Source organism: Meriones unguiculatus, chromosome 4 (assembly GCF_030254825.1).
Source record: "Meriones unguiculatus strain TT.TT164.6M chromosome 4, Bangor_MerUng_6.1, whole genome shotgun sequence".
In the NCBI taxonomy this organism is placed as follows: Eukaryota; Metazoa; Chordata; class Mammalia; order Rodentia; family Muridae; genus Meriones; species Meriones unguiculatus.
Window position 1 is genome coordinate 90,141,473 of NC_083352.1, and position 15,705 is coordinate 90,157,177.

A 15,705-nucleotide genomic window follows, 5' to 3' on the forward strand; every position below is an offset into this window, starting at 1 on the left:
ACACTTATAATTTCCCTCTTTGTATGCACTAGGTATGAGGAGCTCAGAGAATCAGTCCACCAAGGCCAGGCAAGGAGACCCTGGCTGTCACACAGGATTCTCCAGTGCCTGGAAGAGGTCTGGCACCAGGAAGCGTTAATGACAAGGATGACGAGTGGGTGTTAACGGCCCATGACGGGGCACAAATGCCACCCACCGTCTTAGTAGGCACATTCCGTCTCCCTGGGGATTTTCACCCAGCATTACTAAGGCAATCAAAGGCCTGAGTCCGCAGAGGTCTCCGCTTCCAGATGTGAGGGGGGCGGGGACCTTCAGAACACGCCCCTAACCTCCGTGATCCAATGGGGGAGGAGGAGGCGGGCCAGAGGGAGCGGCAGCGCTGCCGCCCAATGGACGTCCGTCAGGGCACCGCAGCGGGCCAATGGGAGTGGCCCTCGGCGACTGTGGGAAGCGGCCGGGCGGCAGGGCCGTTGTTGGCGCGGGGCGACCGAGGTAGCTGTGGTGGAGTGGTTCCCGCTGGGCTCTGAGGTGAACGCGGGCGGCGCGGCGCGGTGGGGTGGGCTGGGGTGGGGCGGGGCGGGCGGCGGAGGCCGAGGCTCGCGGCGGGAGGCGGAGGCCGGGCCCGCTCCAACCGCCCCGGCCCGCGGAGCTTAGAGCGGCCGCTCCCCGAGGCGCCGTCGTGGCGTGTGGCCGGGCCTGCCTCCGCCTCCCTGGGCCTCCCGCCCGCCGAGTCTTTGCTGTCGCCAGAGGTCCGTCCGCCCCGCCGCCCTCTTTGCTTGCTTTTCCGTAGACACTCACCTTAGGTTACTGGGTTTCATTTGCTTGTTTCCCGTGCTCTGCCACACTGGACTCTTGAATTCGTTAAACAGTCGCAGTTGCCAGGGCACTGTGGATGGCGGGTGGCTTGACAATGCCCAGACCAGCCTGGCGCCTTGTTAGCAGTCAGTATCTTAAGTCTATTTCTGTGTCATGGGAAGGAGTGATGTAAACACTGGCGTTGCGGTTGCCAGCGCTTCGCCCTCTGCCTTGCATCCTATAAGGAAAGAGAAGGGCTGGCGCGGACAGTCCTTGCCTGGCATACCCGGGTGGGAGTTCCTCAAACTTGACAGAGAAAAATCCTGGGAGGCCCCGTCTCATCTGAGTAGGCAGCGTCAGCATCAACACTAGGCATCTTTGCCATTTGATAGGCAAAGATTAGCTCTCTGCCTCTGTTCTGGTTTTGGTTTGGGGTTTGTGTGTGTTTGTTTGAAACAGGGTCTAATGCATCTTAGATTGTCCTTACTAGGTCACCAAGACGGTTTTGAACTTCTGGTTCTTCTGTTTCCATATTTCTAGTGGTAAGATTTCAGGCACGTACATCATGTCCAGTTTTATGGCTGGTCAGGGAACACAGGGCCCTGTACCACTTGAGCCCCAGTCTAGCCTCATCACTTTGATGATAATCTTGCCAAAAGTGTGTAACCTGAATTTCGTCCAAGAAGACATCAGACAAACACAAATTGAAGGACTGTCTACAAAATAACTAGCCAGTAGCTAAAAACCATTAGTAACTGCTAGTAGCTAGCAAGCTCTGATTAAGGTACTAATTAGCGGAATAAGGCTGTGAGAGATTAAAAACTATAGAGTTTTCAGATCAGATCAGAGTAAGAAGTAACATCTAAGTATTTGACTTGGGATTGAAACTGAACCAGAAGAGGGTTGGTAGTCTCTCCCTGACATTTGAACAAGGTCTGTAAATTAGTTACATTTTTAAATAGTTAGTATTAGGACTTTAAAATGTTAACTTTTACTGCAGTTGGGTGAGTTCTTTGTATTTTAAGGGTTTTTTTTTTTGTAACATTTTGTAAATCTAATTATTCTTTAAATTAAACAATTAAAAACAGTGAAAAGGAATGCCCCAAGTTTTTATTCTTTTGCATGTCATCCCTAAAGCAGAAACGAAACAGAAAGTGACACCTCTTCCTTTGCAGTTTTCAGGAAGAGCTAAGATGGCTGAGTTTCCAGATGACCAGGCTGCTCGGCTGTGTGACAACTGGTAGGACATGGAATCTAATGGTTTGACAGGGGGACAAGCCAGCTCTGTAAAGGCTTGGGTGGTTTATTGGTAGGTTGTAACTGAGGCTGGATGTGATCCTAAACTATGCGAGTCATTGTAATTAGAGACTTTTAACAATTTGGGCAAATTGCTTGTTTAGAATTCGACAGACACCTTTCTCTGGGTAAAATAGGGATTGGAATGGATAAAGCTGGGACTTGGGACTCTGTTCTGTCTTTAGTGACTTAGCAAGATGGAGCTAGGGCTGGAGAGATGGCCCAGTGTTTAAGGGCACTGCCTGCTCTTTCAGAGGACCCAGGTTTGGTTTCCATCAGCCAGTGGTGGCTTACAACCATCTGTAACTCCAGTTACAGGGAATGCAATGGCCTCTGGCCTCTCTAGACCCCAGGCACACATGTGGTGCATAGACATGCATGCAGGCAAAACATCATACACAAAGAATAAAGTAAATAAAACTTTTCAAAAAAGATCCTGGAGCTGGGTGGTAGTAACACATACCTTAGTCTCAATCTCAACACTCAGGAGGCAGAGCCAGGAAGATCTTTGAATTCCAGGCCAGCTTGGTCTTCAGTGTGCTATATAGAAAGACCCTTCTCAAAAAGAAAACAAGCACAAAAAACCTGGAGTGGTTTGGATCCTCAACTTCTTTGGGTGTGGGCAGTGGTAGGGATTGTACACAGTCTTGTGTGTGGTGGACAAGGTCTGCCACTGAGCTACCCTCAGACCCTATAGCCTTTGCTCACATATAAGAAGCAAACTAATTTTTTTTTTTTTTTTTTTTTGAGACAGGGTTTCTCTTTATAGCCCGGGCACTCAGAGAGATCCACCTGCCTCTGCGTCCCAAGTGCTGGGATTAGAGGCTTGTACCACCACTGCTAGGCCAAGAACTGATTTTTTTTTTTATATGTCTGAAAAAGTATAAAAATTGTATTTGTTTGCTTGAGACAGGGTCTTGCTGGCTGGCCTGAAACTCTCTTTGCAGACTCAGCTGCCATTGAGCTTACAGAGATCCATCTGCCTCTGCCATTGTGGTGGAAGGAAGGATTTCCCTGTGTAATCCCAGAGGCTGTTTTGGGGTGCTTGAGACTGAGTGTGTAAAATGGCTCTAAGTGTAGTGATGGAAAAATTAGCTGAGCAGCTCAGGATGAACATTTGCTTTTTTTGTTGTGGCGGTTATTTTGAGACAAGGTGTTGCTAAAAAGCTCAGGCTAGCCTGGAACTGGATATGTAGCCTCCAGAGTGCTGGGATGACAAGTATGAGTCACATGTTGGGCTTTTCTTTTTGAGACGGTTCATGTAGCTCAGGCTAGTTTCAGACTCAGAAAATAGAAACAGATGACCTAAATCACGGACCTTCTGTCTTTACCTTCCAAGCGCTGGGCTAAGAGATGTGAGCTACCACATGTTGCTCCAGTACATGTAGTACTTTTTTTCCTTTTTCTGTACTGGGGAGCCAGCCCAGGGCTTCTCTGGACACATCACACGCGAGTACATGTGGTACCATGCTGCCCTGCCCCCCTCCCCCCGTCATTTTTTCTTTCAGTGCAGGGAGTAAACCTGGGGCCTATGCTAGCATGGTGACAGAAACTCTTGCCTTAGACAGTCACATTTCATTGTTATCATTTCACGGGTCTAAGGCTACTGTCAAGGTCTGTGTGGTACAGTCTTGAGTGTTAAGCTTATTATATTCATGTTTTTAAAACATGTTGAAAGAGAAACATAAAAAAAATTATTTTGGGTGTGAGTGTGAGGTATGTGAGCGATGCTGCACACCTGTGGTCAGAGACATCTTCCAAGACTCCATTTTTACGTTTACCTGAGGAATGAGATCTAGGCAGGTGGGTGAGAGTAGCCTGGTGTGGCTTTCCCAAGAATTTATCTTGCTGTTTGCTGGTAGTACATGTTGTATTTTTGTTTGTTTGTTTGATTGATTGATTAATTTGTTTTCTTCTCCCTCCCTTTGAGACAGGGTTTTGCTTTTGTCCCAGACTAGCTTTGAATTTGTTTGTGATCTCCCTGCCTCAGCCTCCTGAGTGATAGGATCACAGGCATGCATCACTATTCCTGGCTCCACTAATTTTTTCTCTCTTTTTTTCCCCCCTTAATATTTGTGTAACTTATGTGTATGAGTGATTTGTCTGTGTGTATGTTTGTGCGCCATGTGTGTGCCTTATGCCTATAGAGACCAGAAAAGGGCACCGGGTACCCTGGCGCTTAAGTTATGGGTGATAGTGAGCCACCTTATAGGTTCTGGAAACTGACCTTGGGTCCTCTGCAAGAGCAATAAGTGCTCTTTATCTTCTGAGCCATCTCTCCAGCCCCTTGATCAGTACTTCTACTGAAACCTAATGAAAGAGGAATGGTTTCTTCTCTTTACATGTGTGCACATGTCTGAGAGGGTGTCATGCCACTTCAGAAAGACTGGCTGGTCACAAGCCCTGCAGTTGCCTGTCTTTGCCATGACACTGGCTCTTAGATGTGCCTGGGAATTTAAACTCAGATCCTTGTGCTGGCACAGCAAGCTACCCACTGAGCAAGTGAGCACTATTCTCTGCTTCACTTACCACATGGCAGCAGGAGGGAGATGCTGGTTGAGGAGAGTGCCATGCTAATGGAGAGCTTGAGGAGAGTGCCTCTCTGTTTTGGTGCTTTTTCTCTCTACTCAGCTTTGAGCAGAGCTCTGCTGCTGGCCCTGCCCTTGTGGGTGAAGGTGCCTTTCAGAGACTGGCTTTCCACTGATGCTCTCTGCCTGCTGCTTTAGAGACTCCCCTAGCATTATTTGCATGTCTGTGTAAGTCAGTGGCTCTGTCATCATTGACATGGATAAAAAAAAAAAAAAAAAAAGACTTGAGAAGAAAAATTATACTTGGCTGAGACATCCTGATTTTCAGTTTGTTCTAATTTGAAGGAGTCTGAGGCCTGGGACAGTGTATAAATAACTGTACTAAGGGAGTTCAAACAGCGCAGTGGAGAAGCTAGTGAAAACAAGGTTACCGGCAGCATAGCAACTAAAGAAGAAAAAGCAGCTTAGCATGGAGGACTGACCTAGCCCACACCTGTCTGTCTGAGGAACTTTTTACTTTGTAGGTTTTGAAAGCTGGTCTGGGAGGTGCTCTAGAGATGGCTCAGTTTTTAAGAGCTTAAACCATTCCAGCGGAGGACTTGAGTTCAGTTCCTAGCACCTGACATCTGGTGGTTTATAGTCACCTATAACTCCAGTTCTAGGGGAATCAGATGCCTCTGACCTCCATGGGCACACACCTATACATACATGCATATAAAAAAAAAAAAAAAAAGAAACTAAATCTTTGAATTTAGTTTCTTTGAATTTAGCCAGGTGATGCAGGCCTTTGATCCCAGTAGTTGGGAGGCAGAAGTAGGCAGATCTCTGAGTTCAAGGTCAGCCTGGTTTAAAAAGTGAGATCCAGAACAGCCAGGGCTACACACAGAGAAACCCTGTCTTAATTAATCAAAACAAAAACAATAAAACAAAACAAAAAACCCTGAAAACAAAAACCACTTGTTGCTCTTACTTAGGTTTGGTTCCCAGCATTTGGTTTCCCATGTTATGGCTCAAAGCCATCTATAACTCCAGTTCCAGGGGATCCAGAGCCCCCTTCTGGCCTCTGTGGGTACCAGGCATGCACATGGAGCACATACATACAAGCATGCATTACACCAGTATACACAAAATAAATATATCTAAAACAATTAAAAACCAGGCATGGTGGTACACACCTTTGATTCCAGCATTTGTGAGGCAGAGGCAAGTGGACGAGTTTCTTGTGAGTTTGTGGCCAACCTGGTCTACATAGAGAGACCATGTTTCACAAAATAAACCAAACATGCCTGTGCTTCCTTACACCCCCCTCCCCCAATAATTGGTCTTTGGAGCCTTTTCTGTCATCTCCCTCCTCCCCCCCCCACCTTGGTTTTTCAAGGCAGGGTTTCTCTGTGTAGCCTGGCCATCCTGGAACTTACTTTGTAGTCGAAACTGGACTCAGACTTGGATCTTCCTCTGTGCCTTCTGGTTGTATGCTACCATGCCTGGTTCTCTAACATCTTAAGAAAAAGATAAGGCATTCTTCAGTGTCATAGTTGCATTGGCCACAACTAGGCAGTTAGCAAGAAAGAAAAGTTTGTTGTGATTGGAAATGTTGTTTTTCTAACCGGTATCTATTATACTCTATGCATTTACTGTGTGTGTTCACACATGCACATGAGTACCACACTGTGCAAGTGAGAGTTGGAGGACACCATTTTGGGATCAGTTCTCGCCACCTACCATGTAGACCTAGGGATCATATTTAGGTTGCCAGGCTTGACAGCAAATGCTTTCATTCACTGAGCCATCTCACCAGTCCTGAACTATTTTTGTAGTTACAGCTTTTCTTTTGGTTTTGGGCATTCCAGGACATGGGAGTATCAGTAATAGAATGCTCCTAGCACCTGGAAGACTGAGGAAGACATTCCAGGCCAATCAGAGCTACAGTAGCAAGAACCTGTCTCAAAAGTAAAACAAACAGAAATAAAGTCATTAGGCAGGCAAGGTAGTTTATACCTCCACTACCAACACTTAGTAAGCTAGGGCAGGAAGATTGCTATGAATTTAAGGCCAGTCTGTGTTACAGTGTGAGAACTTGTCTCAAAAACCAAGCTGGGCATAGTGGTTTATTCCTGTAGTCTCACCTTTGGGAGGTAAGAGATAGTAAGGTCTGCATAGGGACTTGAGGCCAGCCTGGGCTATGTGAGATCCTGTGTGAAAAGACAAACACAAAACTAAAATGTGGATAGAGACAAAACACTGGTGGACAAAAAGGAGACATTGCTTAAACCTCATTCAGAATGGCAAACAGGATAGATACCAGAATCAGTGAAAGAGAGGGAAGAGGACAGGAGCCTACCATAGATGTCCTCTGAAAGGCCCCACCCAACAGGGGATTTAAGCAGATGCTGAGATTCACAGCCAAACTTTGGGCAGAGCACAGGGAGTCTTATGGAAAAAGGGCAGGATAGAAGGACCCGAAGGGACAGGAGCTCCACAAGGAGACCAACAAAGCCAAAAAATCTGGGCCCAGGGGATCTGCAGAGACTGATTTACCAACCAAGGACCATGCATAGAGAGGACCTAGACCCCCTGCTCAGAGGTAGCCAATAGGCAGCTCAGTCTCCATGTGGGGTCCCTAGTAAGGGAAGGCAGGGGCTGTCTCTGACATGAGCTTGGTTATCTGCTCTTTGATCACTTCCCCCTGGCGATGGAGCCTTGCCAGGCCACAGAGGAAGAGGATCCAGGCAGCCCTGATGAGACTTAATAGGCTAGGATTTGATAGCAGGAGAGGAGGGAAGGAGATGGGGGACAGAGGGAGGGAGGGTGGAACCTGGAAGAGATGGGGGAGGGGACTACAATCGGGATATAAAATGAATAACTGTAAACAGTAAAAATTAAAACAATAAATACAATTTTAAAAAAGAGAAAAACCAGCAACAACAACAACAACAAAAAACCCCACTGATGGTACATGTGTCCAAGTGATACCACTGTATGAGAAAAGGCTTTGATCAGTTATTAATACTTGTCTTTTTCTTTGGCTTATTTCTGTAGCAAAAAGGAAATTCCTGTGTTTAATTTTACCATCCATGAAATCCACTGTCAAAGGAACATTGGTGTGTGCCCTATCTGCAAGGAACCATTCCCCAAATCTGACATGGACATTCACATGGCTACAGAGCACTGTCAGGTAAACTGCCCATTCCCAGATGTGCAGTAGAAAAGTATGTTGTTCCAGAGCCACTTGATTGAGTCTTTCTATCCTAGGTGACCTGCAAATGTAACATGAAGTTGGAGAAGAGGCAGTTACAGCAGCATGAGGTCAGTGTCATCCAGGGAAGAAGGGATGGACTTCTGGGGTCAGACCTACTGAGACCACAGAGCCATGTGCAGCAAGAAAGCCTGTACACAGCCTTTTCCCCACCGTCTCTCATGCAGACCCATGCTCAAAGCCTACTTGAAGCTTTGACTGAGTCCTGTAGATGGAACTGCAGCTCTTGTACTCCCTCCTTAGACTGTTCTTTGGCCTTTGGAACCAAGTCTGTCTGCTCATTGGAGTTTCCCTATTGGTGCCTTCCTGGGGCATATGAAACCAAGTCTGTGACTTGTTCTATATGTTGGAAAATAGCTTTTCCTTTCATTTTCAATTCTTTTTAGTTGGTACGTGTGCGCGCTGTCCCACAGTGCACATGTGAAGGGCAAAGGATAACTTGGGGAGTCAGTTCTTCCACCATGTAGATCCTAGGCCTTAAACTCTGGCTGTCAGCCTTGGCAGCAAGCACCGTAAAACCATCCCACAGGGCCACAACTCCTGATTCTTAGAAAGAATAGCATTCCAGCTGGGGCTGGAGAAGACTGAAGTAGACAGTTTCTTCCCTGTGCTGAGCTCCAGGCTCTGTATATCGTAAGAGCCCTCCCACCTTGCCTTGCAGGAGACTGAGTGTCCTCTGCGGCTTGCTGTCTGCCAGCACTGTGATCTGGAGCTTTCTGTTCTCAAGTTGAAGGAGCATGAAGATTACTGTGGTGCCCGGACAGAGCTGTGTGGCAGCTGTGGGCGCAACGTGCTTGTGAAGGAGCTAAAGACTCACCCTGAAGTCTGTGGGAGAGTGGAGGAGGGAAAGAGAAATGAGGCTGCCATCCCTCCTGATGCCTACGATGAGTCTTGGAGTCAGGATGGAATCTGGATTGCATCCCAGCTCCTCAGACAAATTGAAGCTCTGGACCCGCCCATGAGGCTCCCTGGAAGGCCCCTGAGAGCCTTTGAGTCGGACCCTTTCTACAGTAGGACTGTTAGCCAGAGGAGCACGACAGCCAACTTTCCAATTCAAAATAATCTGTGTGAGTTGTGCTTGGCAAAAGGGCAACTAGACTTTGGAGACAAAAAGATCTTGATGCTAGAAACATGACCATTACTGGGTGATACTGGGAAGGGTTGTTCCCTTATGCTGTTGCTTAGATGCTGTTGCTGTTAGGATTGATGGTGATGGGCGGACAGTGTCCTTAGTCCCTGAGACACAGGCAGCATGCCCTCAGGTTGCTGTCCAGGTAGCCTGACTGTAGTTACTCATTCTGCCATAATGCAGATGAGAGCAGTGTTGAGCCCGGAGAGTAGTACTGCTGATTAGTCATTTGCTTGTGATCCTAATGGAGTTTTGTTTCATGGCACATGTCAGGTTCAGAGGCCCCTGAAGGCAGAGGGCTCAGGGTACTAATGGGTTGGCAAGCTTCTGTTGATCTTTGACAGTTTGTCAGTCATGGATGGTGGCTTTCTCTAATGTGCTAGTTATTTTCTTCCTAGTTGAAGAACAACAAAGGCAAGAAAGGAATAGAAGCCAGCAGTCCCCAAAAGAGAGTGCTGAAAATAATGCACACTTGGACTTCATGTTGGCCCTGAGTCTTCAGAATGAGGGACAGGCCTCCAGCATGACAGAACAGGGCTTCTGGGGTTCTGTGTCTGAGGCTGATACAGCTCTTGCTGGGCCCACATCTCTCGGTGACATAAAGGGTAAGTTTGCTTCTTTTGCATAGTCAACAATTTTTTATTATTTTTAAAAGTGTTTTGCTTATTGTACAAATAAGCAAATGTACAGGCATTCAGTGCCTTGGAGGCCAGAAGAGGATGTTGGGTCCCCTAGAACTGGAGTTACTGGCAGTTATGAACTACCATGCAGGTGTCAGGAACTGAACCCAGGTCCTCTGTAAGAACAGCAAGTACTCTTAACCACTGAACCATCTTTCCAGCTCCCAGTCACTATAATTTTTGTTAGTCTTACATTATTTAAGTCATACAAAATTGAAAAAAAAATTGAAATGTTGGGCTGGTGAGCCAGCTTAGCAGGTAAAGGCACTTGTTGCCAAGACTTAACAATCCTGGGTCTGGAACCAACTCCCATAGTTGATCTTTGACAGTGCATGAGCCCTATGGCTTATGACCATCTCCTATTACAAACATCTAAAATAAGTAAAGGCAAGTTGGCACACATCTTTAATCCCAGTCCCTAGGCAGTGGAGGCAGGCGGATCTCTGTGAGTTCCAGGCCAGGGATGTATAGTGAGACAGTAGCTCGAAATACATGATTTTTTTTTTTTCCTTCAAGGCAGGGTTTCTCTGTGTATATCTGGCTAGAACTTGTTTTGTAGACCAGGCAAGCCTGAACTCAGAGATTCACCTAGCACTGCCTCCCAAGTGCTGGGAATAAAGGTGCGCACCATCTGGCAGTGTGTATGTATGTATGTATGTATTTATATATATATATATATATATATTTTTTTTTTTTTTTTTTTTTGAAACAGGGTCTAAGGGTGCAGTCCTGGCTGGCCTGGCAGTTGCGGAGAGGCGCCTGTCTGTGCCTGAGTGCTGGGGTTAGCTGTGTGCCACACTGTTTAGCTGTTTTCCATGCTTACAGTCTAGATACAGTCAGGGCCCTTGACTGGTGTCTCTACAGCATTTTCACTTTTATTTACTTATTTAGTTTTTTGAGATAAGCTATATTTATGTAGCCCAGGCTGGCCTTGAACTCACTATCCTGCCTCCCTGCCTCATGCTCGGAAGTACTGAGGCTATAGGGTATGCCATCATGCCAGTATTCTTGCTTGGTGGCAAGAATCTACAGCAAGAAGTCTATGCTTGGTAGCCCTTTATGGGATTCTTCCTTGTTTAGCTCATTACGTCTTTACACAATTGTTTCTTTTCTTTTAAAAAAGTATCCTGTTTCCAAACAGACTTTCCTAAACTTCAGAGAACTTCCGTTTCATGTGAAACCTCCCCTTGAACTCACAGTTTGGAATTTATTTATTTGTTCATTTGGTTTAAAAAAATTTTTGTTTTTGAGACAGGGTTTCTCTGTATAGCCTTGGCTGCCCTGGAACTCACAGAGATCTGCCTGCCTCTGCCTCCATTAGTTCTGGGATTACAGGTGTGCACCACCGCACCTGTCCAGTTTGGAATTTATATTGTGTCCTTTTCGTTGGCAATCCAATGCCCACCCCTGCCCCAAGTCAGATTTGTGTGTCAGATACCCTACAGGGTTGACCAGCAGTTGCTCGTTCATTCCTGTGGCCCCAGGTGCTGCTGACGAGACTCTGCTGCCCTGTGAGTTCTGTGAGGAGCTGTACCCTGAGGAACTGCTCATTGACCATCAGGTGTGTGTCACTTGACAGCTTCAGGCAGAATGTGAGCAAGCTGTGGTCAGTGTGACAAGCCACAAGTGGCCTTACTGCGTATAGTGCCTGTGGGGAGGTGTAACTGTTTTTATCATATGGCTGTGGCACTCAGCCCCAAGAGAACCTTCTGTCCCAGTGTCCCAACCAACTGGGACCCAAGGGCACACAGCACTGTGCCTGGCTATAAGGGAGCTATGTTTCCCCGTATTCTCCTGTGGTGAGGTCTAGGCCAGCATTTCTAAAGCTGCCATGTAGTCTCTACTCTGGGCGGTGGCACATACCCCACTCTCAGAAACAGCGCTGAACACTTTGAATACATCTAGTGTTTGGCCCTTTAATAAGGATAAAAAGACTATTTGGCTTTTGTTTTATCAAATGGTTATAGACAATGTGTGATGAATGGCACAGGTTCATTAGGGAATAGCAGAACATAGAGATGCCCTTTCCAGCTCCACAGTGCTCACAGGTTTAAGGAGTTTCTTGGAGAAAATGTTTGGTAATTTAATTTTTTCTTAACCTCCTTTTATTTTTTTTTTTAATATGTTTTTGAATGACAGACAAGCTGCAACCCTTCACATGCCTTACGTTCACTCAATACTGGCAGCTCTTCTGTCAGGGGGGTAGAGGATCCTGGTGTCATCTTCCAGAACTTTCTACAACAAGCAACAAGTAACCAGTTAGACACTTTAATGGGCCTGAGCAACACAACTGCTGTGGAAGACAGCATCATCATCCCCTGTGAGTTCTGTGGTGTGCAGCTGGAAGAGGAGGTGCTGTTCCATCATCAGGTGAGAGTCCCTGGAGGCTGTTCTCTGGTCTCCATGTGGGTCACCTGGGAGTGCAGGTTATGCACACAGCCTCCAGCATATTCCATCCTCAGAGCCCTGCCCATGCTATCACAGACTACATTTGAGCAGGAGACTGATGGAGCATTTCCCTGAGAGTACAGATCATCCTGATTTTTGACAGGCAGGCTCTCCTGTTGTGCTATTTGAGAACTGTGTTCCATGAGACTCGGGCTCTGGCTCTGACTTTCTCATGTGGTGGCTTGGCTCTGTACAACTCACGGGGCTTCTGGAAAGAAGGGTGCTACGCTACATACTCTTAAAAGTCTTTCCAGTTTTTCCAGTCTGGAATCCCAGGTTGTTAGCAGAAAATATTCCCCAACCCAGTTAAAATTTACAAGTTACAAGAAAAGCCAACAGTGCTGGCATCATTCTTTACTTTTGTATGTCTTGCATTTCAAGGACAAACTTGCTTTTTTGTCAATGAAGAGAGACCAAATAAGCCACCACATAAACACTCCAGACAAAGTATGTTGTTCTGACTTCTCAACTCTCAACACCGGCCTTTGCTTCATCTCTGCCTCTTCATCTTCATCAGAGCCTCAGGAGCCCACGATGGTTGTCCATTCCATTCCCAGGATTTTCTTAGCGGTTTTCAGTGTTTGCTGTAGGTTGGGGATGACCTCCCAACCTGCTGCTCCTCTTCCTCTCCCCAATATCCCAAGTTCTGATTTTTCTTTTTCTTTTTCCTTTGTTTAGGATCAATGTGACCAACGCCCAGCCACAGCAAATCATGTGATGGAGGGCATCCCTACACAGGATTCCCAGCCTGAAGACACTTCACCAGAGCTGCCCAGGAGGCGGGTCAAACATCAGGGTATCAGCTGGGGCTGAGCTAGGCTGCAGCCACTGCAGCTTCAGGCCTGCTTCCAACTCCTGCTCTGCAGGAGGCTAACCTACACCTCTAGTTCACATGTATGAGGGTCTCCTGGAGAGTTCTGCTGAGGCTGAGAGGGCTGTTCTAAGTTCAGACTTCATAGGGTTATGGCTTCTGAGGCAGCTGTGAATAGCAGTTCGGTGTGTGAGCTGGGCACATATTTCTGAAACTTCCCACCACAAAGTGAAGTGCCAACAGCTTTTCAGAGTTAGGGGACTGTCCTTAAGGGTCAGGACATCAGCATGTGAGAGTGGGCATTCTGCCCTGAATCCAGCACTAACAGCTAGAGTAGCCTTTCCCTAAAGCCATCACCACCTTGTCTTCCCAGGAGACCTGTCTTCTGGCTACATGGATGATGTCAAGCAGGAAGCAGCGAAAGGGTCCACCTACTTGATGTCTCCCAGCAGAACCATGAACAGTGTGACTACCTGTAACCGACTGTTGAACTCACCTTCAGGCCCTAGGTCTGACTGCCAGCCTATCCCTCCTGGTGCACTGAAGCTCAACAACTCAGAAAGCCAGGACATCCGCGGGCGGAGTCAGGGCATCGAGAATGGGCCCCTAGCATCTGGGCGCACTCCAGTGATCCACTCTATTCGAAATCTCTATCCAGAAAACCTTGTGCCCACTTTTTCTCATGTTCCTCCTGGGAGATACGGAGCCAGGTAAGCAGCAGCCCCAGAATGGAGCCAATAGTGGCTGAGGAAAGCATGGGCAGGCAGTCTGGGGCTGGTGGGATGACTCAGTCGGTAAAAGCAATTGCTGCAAAACCTGATGACCAGAGTTCTACCCCAGAAACAAAGTTGTCCTCTGCCCACCACACATATGCCATAGCACATGTATCCACATATGTCTGCACACACACAGAATATTTAATACAAAAGATCTGCTCACCCTGGTCCAGCATGGTCTATGGAAAGAGGGAGGACTTTGTTTTTCCAGTGGTGCTAGGGTGGAACCCGGAACCTCATACTTGCTCGGCTCGTGCTTTAACTAGGTGGTCCCCACCTTCACTGAAGAGTCTGGTTTTCCCTTTTGGTGCACACAGGGGTTTGCTGAGTGGTTGTCACTTCCTCCCCTCCTCTGAGTCCCCACACCTCAGCATGCTGCTTCCTGATCTCTTTTTGCAGTGGGAGGAGTGAAGGTGGTCGGAGCTCTCGGGTCACCCCTGCAGCTGCCAGCTACCATAGCAGAGCAACAAAGGTAACTGGGGTCCTGAACTTATGCTCAGGAAAGATGCAGATGTGGATGGGGCTGGTGGGATTGTGAGTTCAGAGAACTTGTTGGGCACATTCCTAGTGGCTTAGGGTCCGTTCCCTGGCTTTTTGTGAGGGGAGCTCTCTGGGAACCAGGCAGCTCTGGCATGAGTGTTCTTTCGCTACTAAATGTTGTGTTGTCCAACAGGCAAAACCCTCCAAGCAGCAGGGAGCAGGGGATGCGGAGGAGGAAGAGGAGGAGTAATGGTGACTGGGGGGGGGGGCTCTTACAGCCCACCCCTATGCATAGCAGCACACGTTGGTGCAGTGTCCAAATGCCTCTCGGCTCATCGGGCAGGAGAGACTCCAGATTGTGATTTTTCCTAGGTTATGGCCATTTTGTGTCTTTGAGATTGTGCTGTGGGTGTTTGGGTTTGAGGGAGGGCTAGTTGGGAGGCTATGGCTGCCACTGTTGGGCAGCAGTGAAATCAGTGCATCTGTGGCCCTCTTGGCCCATAAGGGCTCCATCCTTAGATACCATCACCACTGCTTCTTGGTGCTTTGTGGTCCTGGTGGACAGAGAGGCGTGTTCCGGGAATCTCAGAGCTATCAGTGAAGTAATCCTTTCCCTGTGGGGGCCTAAGCTTGGGTTTGCAGCATGTTAGGAACAAGTTGAGTTGCAGGTACATGGACTAGAGGCCACCTTGGTGCTTGCAGGTCACTCGCCACCCTCTGTTCCTGACGGAGAATGTACTGCTTTGTTCTCGCTGCCCGCACCAGGGCCACACCTGCCTTCATGAGGACAGAGAGCCTCTGCTCTAGTCCCCCTCCCTTTTTATTTTACTGTTCTAATTATCTATTTCCTTGTAATAGAAATAAAGTTTGTATTTGGAACTCAGCTGAGGCTTGTGTTCTTTCTATAGAGATGGAGGAGAGAGTGCACAGTCTTATTGTGTAGCTAGGATGGCCTTGAACTTGACAGTCTCCCTGCCTCAGCTTCTAGACTGCAGGTACAGTGGAGGACTGGGCTCCTTGTTGGATACCCCAACACGGGTTCCTTCTCAGAGTGCTCAGAACTCAAGGGGTCCTATTCTTTTTCCTTCCTAAGATGTCCCATGTAGACCAGGCTGGCCTCAAATTCTTGGCTCTCTTGCCTGCACCACCATAAATGCTGCTGGTTTCCTCCAAAATTTGTACTTTGGTGGGAACTCAGAGGTTCACTGCAGCCTAACATCTTAAGACTTGGAGCCTAGAGAGTTGTTTCTGACAGAAGAGAAGATGGAGGATCCTAGCCTCAGTCCTGGGCCAGCTACAGCGGTGCACACCTGTAGCCATTGGAAGGCTAAGGAAGAGAGATTGCTCGGGATGTGCCTCAAAGCAAAACATACAAAATCCTGAATCCCAAAAGGAGCCATGCCTTTGAAGGCCCACCAATCCTACACTCCTGTTAAAGACTGAGAGGGTGGGAGAACCAGAGACAGTGGTTTACACAAGGCTGTTCTAATTTTCAGCAGAGCTAGG

General features: G+C 47.5%; 1 protein-coding gene across 3 annotated transcripts; it reads left to right on the forward strand.

The window, feature by feature from the left end:
* Window positions 1-396: 396 nt before the first annotated feature.
* Window positions 397-15,082, forward strand: Trafd1 (TRAF-type zinc finger domain containing 1). 3 transcript variants are annotated; one of them, XM_060382480.1, is made up of 12 exons: window positions 397-528; window positions 1,971-2,035; window positions 7,659-7,794; window positions 7,872-7,925; window positions 8,537-8,942; window positions 9,403-9,609; window positions 11,169-11,245; window positions 11,824-12,054; window positions 12,811-12,928; window positions 13,446-13,653; window positions 14,119-14,191; window positions 14,393-15,082. In XM_060382480.1, the coding sequence occupies exons 2-12, from the start codon at window positions 1,989-1,991 to the stop codon at window positions 14,447-14,449; spliced, it is 1,614 nt and encodes a 537-aa protein (XP_060238463.1). In that variant the 5' UTR covers window positions 397-528; window positions 1,971-1,988; the 3' UTR covers window positions 14,450-15,082. The 3 variants fall into 3 exon arrangements, with proteins under 3 accessions (XP_060238463.1, XP_021488878.1, XP_060238462.1); XM_021633203.2 differs by having other exon boundaries at window positions 398-528; window positions 13,317-13,653; XM_060382479.1 differs by lacking the exon at window positions 397-528 and adding an exon at window positions 641-749 and having other exon boundaries at window positions 13,317-13,653.
* The last annotated feature ends 623 nt before the right edge of the window (window positions 15,083-15,705 follow it).

Bases quoted from the DNA above. Each gene is read 5' to 3' on its own strand.
- Trafd1 (XM_021633203.2), top strand. From the start codon at position 1,989: ATGGCTGAGTTTCCAGATGACCAGGCTGCTCGGCTGTGTGACAACTG. The intron at 2,036-7,658 runs GTAGGACATGGA...TTATTTCTGTAG, and splicing joins GCTCGGCTGTGTGACAACTG to CAAAAAGGAAATTCCTGTGT. The intron at 14,192-14,392 runs GTAACTGGGGTC...GTTGTCCAACAG, and splicing joins ACCATAGCAGAGCAACAAAG to GCAAAACCCTCCAAGCAGCA.